The 17,124-nt window shown below is 43.5% G+C and overlaps 1 protein-coding gene across 1 annotated transcript in view; it reads left to right on the forward strand.

The window, feature by feature from the left end:
* The first annotated feature begins 8,317 nt into the window (after positions 1–8,317).
* LOC137096868 (uncharacterized) overlaps positions 8,318–17,124 on the forward strand; it is a 45,698-nt gene continuing 36,891 nt past the window's right edge. The window contains exons 1-2 of the mRNA XM_067467121.1: positions 8,318–8,423; positions 13,357–13,468. Of these exons, the coding sequence (XP_067323222.1) occupies positions 8,318–8,423; positions 13,357–13,468 (218 nt within the window). The remainder of the gene's footprint in view (positions 8,424–13,356; positions 13,469–17,124) is intronic.

Here is a 17,124-nt window from a genome sequence, read left to right on the forward strand (position 1 = left end):
AGAATTTGGAATCTATTGTGTAAGTGCAGCTGGGCAGAGGTATTCTGAGGAGTCTTCCGGGTCCTATGTTTCTTTCTTTCTTTGCTCTTTCTTTTTGTTGTTTTGTTCCTCATTGCTTTGCATCCGTTCTCTGCTGGATGGTGTAGGTCTGTATTGGTGGAGGTGAGGCAAACAAGGAGGAGGCAGGTCCAAAAGGTTCGGATAGGAATGGGTGATGGTAGATCTCCAGGATTGATGGGTTCTTCCCTAGGAAGGAGGAGTCTGGCTTTCTTCCTCTGATGTCCATGGCACCCCACTGACTGTTGGCCCTTCTTTGGTGGGGCCCCACTGACCATGCAACTTCTCCATTGCTGTATAAAACTCCAACAGCTTCTTTGTTGTGATTTTATCCTCAGTGGGGCCCACCACAACTTTCTGGGAGGCTGTCAATAAGGAAATGAATGAAGAATAGAAAAGGGGAAAGTGCCATGGAAGTCAGAAAACTTTGCAGGATTCCCCCATTCCCACCCCGTGCCCTTTTCCCATAAAATCTTTTAAAAAGTCTAACTGGGTAGGGAAGGGGAGGTTGCCTTCTTCTTTTCATTTACTCTTTCTGCATTTTGGGAAAGGAGGCTGTTCCTCCACAGGCCTGTTTCTGTTTTGGGATCTTTGCAGAATTCCAAGGAGTATGAATGGATGGACGTTTTGATCCAGATCTCTCCCTCCTGGAATCACCTGTAACCCAATGAATTATTAAGGGAGAGACAGTCTGGGCTGACAGGAGAAGGAGGAGGAAGGGTTCCCTCTCGATCTGTTGGGAAGGGGTTTTGGGATGCCCTCCTCTGGCTCTGAGTCCACCAAAGCTAAACCGCCCCCTCCATCTCTCAATGGGCTTGGGTCCCATCTTTGACCCCTAGCGCCAGGCCTAAGGGAGCCCAAGGGTCATCTAATCCACCTCCTTCAGGACTTGGTTGGAGACCGCCAAGGAATCCCAGGTCCCCAAAGTGCTTTAGGCTAGACCTTGCAGAGTATGGGGAAAGGTGTCCCTTTGGGCTGCCACTCCCAGAATAACCCTTTGCTTGGGGAAAATGGCCAATCACTCGTCCTGCTGGATGCCCAGTTTTGGTGCAAGGCCCAAATGTGTGTGACATGTTATTGAAGAACGCGAAGCATATGCTTCTTTTGCAGAGGAAGAGTTGGCAGAAAGCTAGTGGTCGGACCAGGGTAGGGCCTATTACACGTTTCCATTTGAGACTCCTTTGGGCCTGAGGGAATTCTTGCATGAATCTTCCCAGGTATATAAAATAAGTATAAAATCAAACTTTCACTGGTGATAAATCTGCATTTGCAAGGCTTGATAAACAGGCTCATATTGTAATTATTATCTCTCTCTTAAAATATTCCTTATTATTATACACAAGTGAAAACCCCACTTCCGTATTCAGAGCGAAAAGGGCAGAAGGGAGTTGGGCTGGATGACCCTCTCTTCCAACTCTAGGATTCAATTATTTTCCTTCTTAAAATATCCCTGCGGAGAATGCCCTAAACCTAGAGCACTGGTGTCAAACTGGTGGCCCACCAGTGTTATGAATAACTTTCCCACATTGGAAAAGACTGTCCCAATTCTGACACCAATTATGTCATGAATGACTTCTCAATAACTTTAAAGCATAGGTTCTTTTTATTGCCATTTCCAGTGTGAGAGGGTATATCAGATTACAGAAAAACATTTAGACAAAGAATGACATTGGACATATAGACATATGGATTCCATGCATTGGATTTATAATTACGTGGCTAACAAAGGGGAATTACATTTTCACACCACATGTACACACACACATCCCCAGGCATTCAAATATTACCATATCATTTTCTCCCCCCTTGGAGAAGCACCTGTTAGGCTAGACCCTGCTTTCCTGCAGCCTGTCAATGCATAGTTCCATAACACCAAAACTTCAAAATGCCAAAGTGCCAAAACTTATTTCCCTAAGAACAATGCCAAGGACCAGATCTCTGTTTTCCATACAACAGAACCTGTCTCCCTGCACAAAATCGAAGACTCCAAAAGCGAACTTCTTCCTCTTCCCTTGAGAAAAAGTGACCAGGCTGCTCCTGTGCAAATCTGCCACTCTCCATAGATATATGGAGATTCCCATGGAGCAGAACAAAGCGGGTGGAACAAACTCCTCAGGTCTGCCACACTTTGAGCATTATTAGATTGAGTCTTTTATAGGAATATTCTGCTGATGTAGTCCCAGAATTGTAAGTTAATTATAGACTTCTTCCATCCTGGCTCCATCTCAGTTTACTGGCCAGATGTTGGTCTTCTTGATTGATGTTAACAAACACAAGGCTTGTGTTGACTTCCTTCTTAACATAAAGAATGTTGCAAACATTTCTGTTATCACTGTCCCAGTTCTTATCAGAGTTTACTTTTCATTTCTCATTAGCAACTTTTAATTATAGTCCAGCAAGCAGGTAGTTAGTCATTACAGGCCTGGGTCCTTTACTGGTGCTTCCAAAATTATTAGCTCCGTACATCCTCCATTCTTCAATTCATTCCCACACATAATAATTTTACTTTTATCAAATCTGCACATTGATTTTTTGTGACACCAAGGGTTTTGGATTTCAGCTCCCAGAATTCTTGGCCATTGGATAAACTGGTTAGGGCTTCTGGGAGCTGGAGGGCCAGACATCTGGAGGGCTACAAATTTGACACCTCTGGTCTCACAGGTGTAGAAGAGCAGTTGAGAGAAAAATGCATTTAGGGAAAGATCTTCTAGACATTTGTCCCTAAAATAAGTGCTACCTTCTCTTCTTCCTTCAGCTTCTCCTCTTCCTCCTCTTTTTCTTCTCCTTTTCCTCCCCTTCCTCCTTCTCCTAATTGAATTCTTCATCTTCCTCTTTCTTCCTCCTCCTTCTCTTCCTTGTTTTCCTCCTGGTTTTCTTGTGTAATATCAGTTATGAAATACACATGGTTATACCAGTATTCTATTTGGGATTCCTATTATATATATAGAAATAGATGAAGTGGAAGATGCCTAGACATAATCCAGTCCAGTGGGGAAAATCTTACATAAAATATACTGTATATGATTGTAAAACTTCTCCAGTTTTCTTGCTGTGAGGTAACCTCACCCAAGGAGACAACGCAGGAAAGAAAACTCTGATTCTGCCAACAAAAGATCACACTTTTTAACAGGATCTGAAGAATTGGAACTGCTCACTGATGAAATTTGTGTGTATTCTATTGTACTGTTCATATTTGCATAACCACATCATTGTCTCCAAGGCTCACTCTTTTGTGTACGCTGGACTTAACCTATAATCCTATCTTGGATTAGTTTACACGTTGTCTCAATCTGTTTTGCCAGGCCAGCCCTAGGGGCAGACTCTCCAAATGTCTCCAGTTTCAAATGGACAAATGGCAGCTGTTTATTTTTCCTGCCATGAAGGATACTCCATATATGACATCAATTTGAGCCCAGAGCAAAAATTGGCCAGTTTCTAGCCAATAACTTTGAATGGCTATCAAAGGAGATAAAATGTCTTGCATTGCACTGCATGGTTATGTCCAATTCTTTCCAAGTGGAGACTCTGTATCAGACATTCTTTCAGGCCTGAAAGTAAATAAACCTCTGTTTGCTGCCTTCAAATCTGATCTGTGTGATTCCACCTGACTGCCGAAGTAACAAGACACTGGGCATTGGATCCTCTCTTGCTCCTTGTTGAGTAGATGAAGTTTGGTGTCCGTGACTAGAAGGAAGTCCTTTGGAAAGCTTCCTCTTTTCTATTGAGTGAATAAATACCCCCCAAACCTCTGTATTTTGTGGTGTGATCCCTTCCTAAAGACAAAAATGTGTGCACCGTATAATTGAGGAATGAAGAAATACGCTTTACACAGAAATACGTGGTTGGGTGGACTGCAGTATATACTTGCATTGAGTAATTGAGACAGGACTTGCAGACTAGGCCCTTCCCATTGGGAGTGCCAAAAAGTAAGGGCCAGGATGACAGTGAGAGTTAAGAGTCAGAAATAGAGACAAGCGGCAGGGTCAGGGTTAATTGTTTACGTATATATTTTATTGTAATAAATATTTCCTCAAGCAGGTTCCAGGTGGTGGCGCTTGGAGATAGACACTCCTCAAAAAAGGAGCTGTTATGTTGTGTCCCACAAGGTGCCATTCCATCCTCAATGCCTTGTAATATTTACATGAAACCTCAGGCCTTAGTTTGAGGACCCCTGGCCTAGAGGAACTAATGGGCTGGATGAAAAAACTGAATCCAGACAAAACAGAGGTGCTTGCCACCAAGAGTTCTAATCTGGAGGTGGAGGTGTGTCAACCAGTCCTGGCTGGGATCACACTCCCCCTGGAAGACTGTGTTTGCAGTTTGGGAGTACTCTCAAATCTTTCCCTCCTAATGTCAGTCCAGGTAGATGCAACGCTCAGGAGTGCTTGTTATCAGCTTCGGCTGATCTGCCAGCTGCACCCCTTCCTGGATTTGGAGGACCCGAAGAAGGTAGTGCACTCACTGGCAACCTCAAGGTTGGACTTCTGTAATGCACTGCACATTGGCTACCTTTATACAAAATTTGGAAACTCCAGCTGGTTCAAAATATGGCAGCCAGATTGGTTACAGGAACATTTAGGAGTGAGCATATTACACCTATCCTAAATTCACTCCACTGGCTGCCAATTAGTTTCAGGGCAAAGTACAAAGTGTTGGTTTTGACCTTTAAAGCCCTCCATGGTTTGGGTCCAGGTTCCTTACAGAATCGACTTCTCCCATAAAATCCGCCCCTAACACAGGTCCTCTGGGGGGGCATCCAGCAGCAGAAGAAGAAGGAGAAGGAGAAGGCGGAGGAGAGCTAAATGAGTTGTCAGAATTTAAAACACAAGTGAAGACCAATCTTTTCCAGCTACTGAAAGGAGGTCCTATTGAGGAGGAATGGACAAGCTTGCTTGTGGCGCTGAACACAAAGAATCAATGGGTTCAAATGACAGGAAGAGAGATCTCACCAAAACTTTAGTAAGAACTTGATGAAGGTAAGAAGAGCTGTTCAAAAGTGGAATATGCTCCTGCCTTAGAATGTGATCAAGTCTTCTTTGAACATTTTGAAATGGAAGATAGTATTGATCAGGAAGACTTGGATGATGTCTTCCTGTCTGGTGGAAGGGGGTTAGATTGGATGGCCTCTAAGGCAGTGGTTCTCAACCTGGGGTCCCCAGATGTTTTTTGGCCTCCAACTCCCAGAAATCCTAATAGCTGGTAAACTGGCTAGGATTTCTGGGAGTTGGAGGCCAAAAACATCTGGGGACCCCAGGTTGAGAACCACTGCTCTAAGGGTTCTTCCCAACTCTCGGATTCTATGATTCCAGGAGATAAGAATGGATTTCGGTCTGGGTTTCTCTGGTTCTCTTGAGAGGCTGTTAAAAACACCCACCCCACTGAGGACCGCAAAACCTGCAAAAGATGAGAATCTTTTCTTCATTCCTTGGTGGTTTATAGGTACACTAATCTAGGTATTCACTGTTGTCCTGTCGAGGAATTTTGTAATGGTATTTATTAGAAATACCATTGTCATACTTTTTAAACTCCAAAAAGCATTAACAAGGCCCTTTTATTTTGTTTAGAATGAGACAGAATATACCACAGAGCAACAGAGGAAAAGAAGGTAGACACACAGACTGTATAGCTATGTTGGGTACACAAATAAAGGGGATTACATTTTTCTCAGCATTCATACACATATAAACATTGACTTCTTCGTTCAGATGTTATCGTCTCTTTTTCCATCTCCTGGAAAAGGGATCCTGAGATTTGCGTTCCCAGCAAACCTGCCATTCAGCAAATACTCATCCGTCCCTTGGAGAAGATGGCAGGTGGACCAGACTCTTTCTGTCTGCCACAATTTTGGAATAGTAAAGTGTCTCTTATATAACAATATTTCTGCTGATGTTGCTCCAAAAGTTATAAATGAATGACAGGTGTTTTTCCAGCTAAAACATCCTGACTCCAATAGTTCCTGGACAGATGTTGGCTTTTCTTCCTTAAGTGATAATTGATTTTCCTTCTCAATGAGCCTTGTTTGACTTCCTTCTTAACGTAAGGAACCTTGTAAACACTTCCTTACTTAAAAGAGCCATTGTATCTGGTAATGTAAACATGTTGTTTTCCAGCAAGAGTTAATAGTTTGTTTTTGTTCATGTCAGCCATTCAACAGCTTTTAATTAGAGATCAGAAGTTCACCTCCTCACTACCTCTGAGGATGCTTGCCATAGATGCAGGTGAAACGTCAGGAGAAAATGCCTCTAGAACATAGCCATATAGCCCGGAAAAACCTACAACAACCCAGTTCACCTCCTTTTTGTAGTTTTCCAGGTTTAATTTTTAGTGTTCCATCTCTAGCCTCTGTAGGTCTCTTTTTATACAATTTTATTCAATCCATATCATCATATTTATCCATGACATCAATCCATTCCATGCATTCCCTTTTCAAATGGAATACATAATAAAACAGTTTGGTTTACAGTTTTGTGATGTGTTCCATTAGATAAATCGTACCAATATAATGGGACCTTTTCTAAAATCTTACAACAGATGAGGTGGGTGGGACTGGTATTAGCAGAAAACCTGATTGGGTTGCAAGTCTGATCAGATCCAGATCTAATCAGCTGCAAATCTCATGAGTTCACGACCTGGCTGACTGGATGTCCCATAAGTCTGACGTCTAGATGGCTGGATTCCCATCAGGCAGGAAATTTTAGATCTTCCAATATGAGTCCATGGTCAGCTTCAACCAGAGAAGCCAAAATTCCCAGGTCTTCTAGTGTCCACTTCGAATGCAGGACATTGAGATTCCTAGAGATAACTTTTCAATCATATTCACAAATAATCAAATCCTAAACCAAATGTGTAGCTTTTTTGTTTTGCAAATACTTTCCTGCCCACTAGGTGTATTCAGCTACAAGTTCATCCAACTTGATCACCCAGTAACTTGAAAATCCAGCAAAAATAATCAGATAAATGCAAAGCTTGAATCCCTTCTCGACCCATAAGAAATTCAAAGTCAAGAAGGAATTCGAGCTTTGCATTTATCTGATTATTTTTGCTGGATTTTCAAGTTTGTCTCCCTGTCCAGCTCAAAAAATTGCACAATTTTTCCTCATTCTTGGGTGGGTTTTGGGTTATAAAAATGGTGGTCACATTGAGGCCACTATCAGAGGGCAGGAAAAGGAGAAGAGAAGCATCAGGTCTGAAGAACAATTGTGGCACACATCTGGGCCACTTAACCTTCTCTGAGAAGTTTCGGTAAGCAGAAATAAATCTGTCTGTTTTTTAGGATTTTATAGAATTGCAGCAAATTTAATCTGAAACAAAATCATCTACACTGCAATTGAACTGCAATTATATGACAGTATAATGGAACTGAACTCATATAATCGAGTTCAGTTCCATTGAGGCCCCAACTACACTGCCATATAAAATTCAGGTCATCAGCTTTAGTAATTCTATATTAATTCTACATTGTAGTTGCGTTCAGTGTAGATACATGTCATCCAGATTATCTGCTTTGAACTGGATTATATTAGTCTACACTGCCATATAATTCAGTTCAAAGCAGATAATCCGGAGTAGCTGCTTTGATAAATCAGGATTATATGGCAGTGTAGAAGAGGCCTCAGTCTGCATTAAATGAATCTACACTGACCATATAATCCAGTTCAAATTGCATTACATGGCAGTGTAGATGGGGCCAAAGACAGCCAAATATGGCCCCTTCTTCATTGCCATATAAAATCCAGAAGGCCCTGTCTCTCGTCCTCACCAGTAGTGCCTGCGAAGGCGGTGGGACTGAGAGCGGAACTGTTTAGGGCTAATTAACACTAAGTACGACTCAGTTTTAGAGGAAGCGACTGGCAAAACCTATTCTGAATATTCCTTGCCTAAGAAAAATGTATGAAATTCATGGGTCGACAGGTTATTTGAAGGCCCATATACATAATAATATTTGTTTGGGTACTCAGCGTTGCCCGAGTTATTAGGAGAAGTCATTGTTGGTGGAGTCCAGAGTGCTCTTTGGTTGCAGGGGAACTATAAATCCCAGTGCAGACAACAAAAAAGCACAAAAGCACATTAAAATCATTAATTACCAGCAGTGTCAATTTAAAATTCATAGTTTGAAATTAATTAAGTAGGAGTGCCAGAAGAGATTGGCTGGATCAACTGAATTGTTGAAAATTCTCCTCTATTGGGAAAGCTCTCACAGCATTCAGCTATGCTAGAAACCACTATAGGTTTATTTTCCCCTGAAGGATAAGAAAACAAGATGTGGCAGATCCTGGGAGTTGCTGTCTTCTGTGGCCTGCTGAGCCCCTCTGTCGGAACTACGCCAGGAATAAGGGCTGTTTTCAGTATTACTCAATTTACTCAAGGTAAGAAAGCCTCCTGGGTTATTTTGGATGGAAAATTGTCCATGTGCTGGTACGGCTGTACCAGGAGCTCCAACTTCCATTTTATTCTTTGAGTGTTTGCATGTATTCCAAGGTTCCATGCATTTTGCAATAAGGTGGCTTCCCTTGGTTTGCAATTACAGGGCTAATGACCCATCAATCATCATTAGGTTCTTTAGTTCTGCCCCTTTTTCTGGGTTTAGGAGGGAAAGGGGGACCTCTAGTTCAGTTCACACAGAGAAGCCTTTCGTACAGGATGTGAATCAGTTCCACCTGTAGAAAGCTTCATCTTTTACAGCTTTTGCTGGGGGGAATTCAGCCCCATAGCTCTACAGAGAAGCATAGCCTCCGCTGGGGGGGATCCAGTCCCACAGCTTTACAGCTCTTTCCTCTTGGAAATCTACAAAAGGACTCTGTTTGGTAAGGACCACTCACGGCAGACATAACACAATTTGGACCGGGTATAGGGGCCCATGCCAACAGAGCCTAACACAGATTGCCCAAGTAGAGGTCAAGGATTTCTCTGATAGTGAAGAAACAGTTCATGAAGATAGTTGCCTGTCCCTTGTGGAAAAGATTAAGAAAGCCACCAGTTGATTTACATTCTTGAAGTATTTGTTTGATTTATTGAAGACCTAAGCACTAATAAAGAACTTTGTTAAACTTTCCAAATTTCTAAAAACTTTGTTTAGGAAAATTGAAAAGGCCTCAAATTTGAGGCACCCCCGGCGTCCCGTTGGGCATACAGAAAACACATCCTGTCTACAGACTCTTTCACAGGCCCAGTGCATGACAGCACAGTTCATTAGGCTTGTGCAATAAAAAGAAATGTTTCTAAACTGTGTTCAAAAGTAGGTGGTCCCTGTGCTTCGTTTCTAAAGTCCTTTCCCAATTTTGGGGGTAAAAATTTCGAAACTCTACTAAACTTCCAAATTTTCGTAAGTACCTTGTTAATGGTGGTTGCGCATGTGCATTAAGGAAAACTTTACTGTCAGTGGGGAAAATTGAGGGGGTTCTCTCTCCCTCAATTTGGAGCTATCCTGATGAAAGTTGCTACAGTGATAGAACACATTTACCACTGTTAGCTCACCAAATTTCAGAACGTTTGACTTATCCATAGATTTTTGGCAAATTATAAAACCTTTTTTTAATATTAAAGAAAATCTGTTCCTGGTATGAAAGTGTTATTTCCTGTTTCATTGTGTGGTCTTTACTCTGAATGTAGTTATTCTACTCCAGAAACTCTGTTTTTTTGTGGCAGAAACTGTGTTAAATTTGGTGGAGACCCAACAAAGTAAAATGTGCTGCTATATACAGTGCTCCCCCACTTATCGCGGGGGTTCCATTCCAGGAGCCCCCCCCCCCCGCGATAAGTGAAAATCTACGAAATAGGGATGCACCTCTCATTCAGCAGCAGTGTTGCACCTCAGGATAGAGTCACCACACACACCAAGGCTGTAGGTTTTGTAGTTTATTAATAGCCAAAGAGAGTCTTAAATGCAAAGGCAGAGTTTCCAAAGTCCAAAGGCAAATAACATGAAGCATATTCTATAAACATTGACCAAACAGGATTCCATGGCAGCATGACAAGAGTCCCAAGAAGCCAAGATCTAAATCAAAGTCCCAAGAAGCCAAAAGCATTGCCCAAAAGCCGAGGCAATCCAAAGAAGTTATCAGGGTGTTTGCTGAAGTTGCACTGACAAAAGGTTGCCTTCAATCAGCTCACTAAATATACTTTCCCAGCATGAAAGCATTCCTTTGACCTCTAACCTCTCTCCTGTTTGCAAGCCTTGTACTACGGCGAACCCTGAATTGCAAGCGATTCTCCCTATCTAAATCTGCAGAGCCTTCAAGGTTGAATAACTCATTATCCTGGAGCTGGGAATCGGCAGCCTGAGAATCAGCAGGCGGTGGAGAGCTCACAGGCTGGCTCGCCTCCTCCACCTGCACCTGTGAATCGCTAAGATCAGAAACATCTTTTAAGACAACATCCCTTGCCATGGGAAACTGGAACACCCCGTCTTCAGCATCAACATCGTCTATATCAACAATAGGAACATGTTCAGGAATCTGAAACCCATCATCCTCTTCCTGCTCTTCCTGAGGCTCCAGCTGAGCCACAACAGGCGGCCTCCTCCTCCTCGCCATCTCCGCTTCTCCCGGCCATGGAGGCTTCTTGGGTGCCATTGATGGCACTGCCAGGCTGGCTTGGCAGTGCCATCAACGGAGCCCAAGGGGCTTCTGAAGCTGGAAGCAGCACAGGTGGCAAGGAGGAGGAGGCCACTGCTGAGTGGGCGGCGCGTCCCTATTTCGTAGATTTTCACTTATTGTGGGGGCTCCTGCTCTAGCCTGGGAGGCCCCTTGGGCGCCGTTGATGGCTTGGCAGTGCTGTCAACGAAGCCCAATGGGTTTCTGAAGCCAGGAGTAGCACAGGTGGTGAAGAGGAGGAGGCTGCCGACGAGCGGGTGGAGCCTCCTCCTGCTCGCCGCCTCTGCTGCTCCGGCCTCAGAGGCCCCTTGGGTGCCACTGATGGCGCTGTTAGGCTGGGATGAATCCTCAGCCCAGCCTGGCAGTGCCGTCAATGGAGCCCAAGGGACTTCCGAACCCAGGAGTAGCGTAGGCAGCGAAGAGGTGAAGGCCACTGCTGAGTGGGTGGAGACTCCTCCTGCTCTCCACCTCCCCTTGGGTGCAGTTGAGGGTGCTGCCAAGCTGGGGTGAAGCCTCTGAGGAAGGAGCGGGGAGCAGCGGAGTTGGCAAGCAAGAGCACCTGGCTCCCCCTCCCCTCCTCCTCCTCTTCGTCCCCCCCCCCACAACTCGGGGTAAGGGGGGAAGGAAAGAACCGCAATACAGCAAGTCCGCATAAAGTGAACTGTGAAGCGGTGAGTGAACACTGTATAGGATAACATTCCTTGAGCAAAGACAAAGTTTTCCAGTGTAATAAACTTTCACCATGTTTTTATGACAGAACCAATTAGGAAATGACATTTATAACCTTGGAACAGAAATCATAGTGCAGACATCATCAACGGGTATCTAGATCAAGCATGGGCAAACTTTGGCCCTCCAGGTGTTTTGGACTTCAACTCCCACGACTCCTTTTGAAATCTCCTTTCCTTCCACAGCACTCTAAAACACTATAGAGGCCTATTAACTCTTATTCCTCAGAGAAGTATTTTTCATATAACAAAACAGTTCCCAAATTCTTTCTTTCTTCTTTTCACAACTCCTGGTCCTTCTTCCACACCAATCTCCTAAGTTAAAATGGCTGCTTTCTTCTTCCCTCCCCCCCCCCCCCCCCCAATTCTATCAGCCAATCAGACTGCACTTCTGGCCTAGAGACTGCCTGATTGTTCCACTCCTCAGCTCTGCTTAGCTTCAGCAACCTGAGCCTGGCTTCTGCCTTTTACACCAACCCTTATACACTAACCCTTCAGAGTACCCCAATCCGTTACACATGCCGACAGCTTTGGCTTTGCCTCTCAGCAGGGCTTGGTTGTCCTGTGAATTTTAGCTCTGTCACACCTACAATGGTTTTGGCCCAACTTACCTGTCCAAACGCATCTTCCCTTATGAACCCTCCAGGACATTAAGATTGTCTGGGAAGGCCCTGCTCTTGGTCCCGCCTCCATCACAAGTACAGTTGGCGGGAATGAGAGACAGTGTTGTGGCTGAGCTAGTTTCTGATGATGAGGATGATGGGATTCAGATTCTTGTTGGGTTTCAGCTTCCTGGCTCTTTGTCTGTGCCTCAAATCTCTGAGCCTGCTTCTGAGGCTCTCACAGGCAGTGCAGTGTCAACACAGCTGTTTTCACCAGAAAGGAATTTTAACGACGGGAATAGCGAGCAGGTGCCTTCCCACGATGATACCAAAAGTGTAGATAAGGATTTGACCTGAGAAGCTCCGGGTCTGGCGGAGTTTGCGTCTGGCAAGCAGACAGGAGGCTAGCTCGGTGAGAGGTCATCGCAATGCTTTTATGATGCTGAGAGTCTAATGTTTTGATGTTAGAAAGGTATTTAGGCCTCCTGGAAACTCTGTGAAAGCGTCAATTCAACATAGCTTATTAGCCTGAAAGCTTCATGGAATAACCTTAGCCTGGAAAGCAGTACGCTTGGGATTTCTTGCATTGTGATTCTTGGGGCAAATGTTTCATTGCTCGTACCTGGGACTCTGGTTTGAACTTTGCCAATAGGATTATGTCTCCTGCTTTTACCTGAAGATCTTTGGAACTGTATTCTGCATTTAACCTTAATCTCTGGGACTTTGCAATGCTTATTCTTTTTTTGACTTGGTTTTTTTCCTCAATAAACTGTAAAACTACAGCTCTTGTGTGGTGATGTTTGGAAGCAAGGTGAAGCCTACTTTGAGTTGCAACAGACAGGGCCTTCTCAGTGGTGGCCCCTTGGCTATGGAACACCTTCCCTAAGGATATCAGATCAGCCCTCTCCCTTTTAACATTTCGAAAGAGAGTCAAGGCTTGGCTCTTTGAACAGGCATTTCTAAATACAGTGTAACAGACGCAGGAAAACTGAATGGTTGGACGATGCGATTGGATAATGTTTTTTAATAGAGACCCTTAATGTTCATGTTTTTAGTGATTTTGTTATGGTTTTTATTATTTGATTATTTTTATTGTATTGAAACTGAATTTTATGGTCCTGGCACTGACTGTAAACTGCCCCGCATGCGGGTTGAGAGGGACGGTATATAAATACAGTAAATAAATAAATAAACCGAACACATCCAAAGCTTAAGAAGTTTAAGGCTCCTTTTGGTTCAAATTCTTAATAATGGGGGGGGGGGGGGGGAAGCAATCTGTTGTGTGGGAACTCGCTTCAAAAATGGTAAACATCCGAACTAGATCCGAATCAAGGGTATTTCCGCATGAAGAACACAAGTCTATTATTCATTCTTCAGCCCTTACAGATACTTTGAACAGAGACAACCTTCTGGAGAAAAACATGAAAAACCTTCCGATTTCTGACTTCGCATTTGGAGGACTTCTTGGAATACTTGCCAAAATCACTGAGTAAGTTGAAACAGGGTTTTGCCAAGCAGATGATTGGTGCTTGGTGTCTTTAAAGACCACTCTTTCTACACTAGCGATGCATGGATTATGTAGAACGTTGTGAGCAATGATGCAATAGTGTTGGGATTAGGTAAAATATTGTGGGAAATGATGCAATGAAATTGTGTATCTTAAGCAGTGCTGCAATGATGCCAGGATTAGGTGAAATGCCTTGAGCAATGGTGCAATGACTTTGGTATTAGGTAAAATAGTGTGAGCAATGAAACAATGGCGTTGAGGTTTATATAATGATTTATTTATTTATTTATGTATCGTGTCAGTATCAACCAGACAATTGAATTATATTTTAAACAAATTTTTAACAAACAGACAAAACAGAGTTTGCAAGCTTGGTAGTTGATTAAATGTCCCTTGACCAGTATCTGGCCACTTGGAGTGCCTCTGGTGTTGTAGCAAGAAGATCCTCCATTGTGCATGTGGCAGGGCTCAGGTTGCATTGCAGCAGGTGGTCAGTGGTTTGCTCTTCTCCACACTCGTATGTCGTGGATTCCACTTTGTGGCCCCATTTCTTGAGGTTGGCTCTGCATCTCGTGGTGCCAGAGCGCAGTCTGTTCAGCGCCTTCCAAGTCGCCCAGTTTTCTGTGTGCCCAGTGGGGAGTCTCTCATTTGGTATCAGCCATTGATTGAGGTTCTGGGTTTGAGGCTGCCACTTTTGGACTCTCACTTGCTGAGGTGTTTCAGCGAGTGTCTCTGTAGATCTTAAAAAACTATTTCTTGATGTAAGTCGTTGACGTGCTGGCTGATACCCAAACAAGGGATGAGCTGGAGATGTCTCTGCCTTGGTCCTTTCACTATTGGCTGCTACTTCCCGGCAGATATCAGGTGGTGCAATACCAGCTAAACAGTGTAATTTCTCCAGTGGTGTAGGGCGCAGACACCCCGTGATAATGCGGCATTTCTCATTAAGAGCCACATCCACTGTTTTAGGTTGTGAGATGTGTTCCACACTGGGCATGCATACTCAGCAGCAGAGTAACATAGTGCAAGGGCAAATGTCTTCATTCTGTCTGGTTGTGATCCCCAGGTTGTGCCAGTCAGCTTTCGTATGATATTGTTTCTAGCACCCACTTTTTGCTTGATGTTCAGGCAGTGCTTCTTGTAAGTAAGAGCACGGTCCAAAGTGACTCCCAGGTATTTGGGTGTGCTGCAATGCTCCAGTGGGATTCCTTCCCAGGTAATCCTCAGAGCTCGGGAGGCTTGTCTGTTCTTGAAGTGAAAAGCACATGTCTGTGTTTTAGATGGGTTAGGGATCAGCTGGTTTTCCCTGTAATAGGCAATAAGAGCACCTAGAGCAGTGGTTGGGGTCCCCAGATGTTTTTGGCCTTCAATTCCCAGAAATCCTAACAGCTGGTAAATTGGCTGGGATTTCTGGGAGTTGTAGGCCAAAAACATCTGGGGACCCAAGGATGAGAACCACTGACCTAGAGCTTCGGAGAGCTTCTGTTCAACCATCTCAAAGCTCCCTGCTTGAGCAGTAATGGCATGATCATCAGCATAGATGAAGCTCTCTGTCCCTTCTAGCAGTGGCTGGTCATTTGTGTAGGTGTTGAACATGGATGGAGCAAGCACGCTCCCCTGAGGCAGGCGTTCCTCTGTTTCCGCCATCTGCTTCTCTGGCTCTGGAACTCAACAAAAAAGCTCCTGTTTTGTAGCAGGTTTCCTATAATGATGCAACGACATTGTTGTTTACAGCATTTTACATGCCGTACATATTCGAGTATAAGTCAACCTGAATATAAGCCGAGGCATCTAAATTTACCACAAAAAACCCCTGGGAAACCTATTGACTCGAGTGTAAACTGAGGGTGGGAAATGCAGCAGCTACTGGTAAATTTCAAAATAAAAATAGATACCAACAAAATAACATTGAGGGTTCAGTAGGTGAAATGTTTTTGAATATTTACATAAAACTGTAATTCAAGATAAGACTGTCCAACTCTGATTCAACCATTATTCTAACCTTTTTCAATGTAATGTGCTTACATATCCTTCCAATAATAATAGAGAAAAATAATAAATGTAATAAAAATGATAATATAGTAAAATAATACATTTATTTATTTATTTAGAACATTTCTATCCCGTCCTATTCTCAACCTCCGAAGAGGGACTCAGCGCAGCTTCCAACAATAAAAACACCAATAAAATACACAGTTACATAAAATGATAATAAATATACATTTTAAAAATAGTTTGCCAAGTTTAAAATAGAATAAAATAATGTAAATGCAATAACAATAATAAATAGAGTAAAATAAGAGATGTAATAATAATAATAACAATAATAATAGAGTAAAATAATGGAAATATAGTAACAGTAATAATATAGTAAAATAACAAATGTAATAAAATTAATAATAAAGTAAAAATGAAAATGTAATAATAGAAGAATAAAATAAAAATGTAATAAAATAATAGAGTAAATAATACATGTTATAATAATAACAAATAGAGTGAAATAATAAATGTAATAACAATAATAAAGAGTAATATAATATAATTGCCCCCGGTGGCACTGTGGGTTAAACCGCTGAGGTTTAAGGTCACCAGTTAAATCCGGGGAGCAGGGTGAGTTCCCGCTGTTAGCTCCAGCTTCTGCTTACCTAGCAGTTCGAAAACATGCAAATGTTAGTAGACCAATAGCTACCACTCCGGCAGGAAGGTAATGGCACTTCATGCAGTCATGCTTGCCACATGACCTAGGAAGTGTTTACGGACAAAGCCGGCTCTTTGGCTTAGAAAGGGAGATGACCACCAGAGTCAGACACGACTGGACTTAATGTCAAGGGAAATCCTTTATCTAATAATAATAATAATAATAATAATAACAGAGTAAAATAATAAATAATCTTTGACTCGAGTAAAAGCCCAGGGGGGCTTTTGCAGCCTAAAAAAAGGGCTGAAAAACACGACTTATACTTGAGTATATACAGTAATCTCAACTTGATTGCATACAAAGTGGCCCCTGGTCAAAGTGGCCCCTGGTCAAAGTGGACCCCGGTCAAGTGGTCCCCGGTCAAGTAGTCCCCAGTCAAAGTGGTCGCCGGTCAAAGTGGTTTCTGGTCAAGTGGTCTCTGGTCAAAGTGGTCCCCGGTCAAGTGGTCCCCGGTCAAAATGGTCCCCAGTCAAAGTGGTCCTCGGTCAAAGTGTGCCCTGGTCAAAGTGGTCTCTGGTCAAAGTGGTCCCCGGTCAAAGAGGTCCCTGGTCAAAGTGATCCCCAGTCAAAGTGGTCCCCGGTCAAAGAGGTCCCAGGTCAAAGAGGTCCCTGGTCAAAGAGGTCCCCGGTCAAAGTGGTCCCCGGTCAAAGTGGTCCCCGGTCAAAGTGGTCCCCGGCCATAGTGGTCCCCAGTCATAGTAGTCCCCGGTCAAAATGGTCCCTGGTCAAAATGGTCCCTGGTCAAGTGGTCCCCGGTCAAAGTGGTCCCCGGTCAAAATGGTCCCCGGTCAAAGTGTGCCCTGGTCAAAGTGTGCCCTGGTCAAAGTGGTCTCTGGTCAAAGAGGTCCCCGGCCATAGTGGTCCCCAGTCATAGTAGTCCCCGGTCAAAATGGTCCCTGGTCAAAATGGTCCCTGGTCAAGTGGTCCCCGGTCAAAGTGG

Source organism: Anolis sagrei, chromosome 4 (assembly GCF_037176765.1).
Source record: "Anolis sagrei isolate rAnoSag1 chromosome 4, rAnoSag1.mat, whole genome shotgun sequence".
Classification (NCBI taxonomy): domain Eukaryota; kingdom Metazoa; phylum Chordata; class Lepidosauria; order Squamata; family Dactyloidae; genus Anolis; species Anolis sagrei.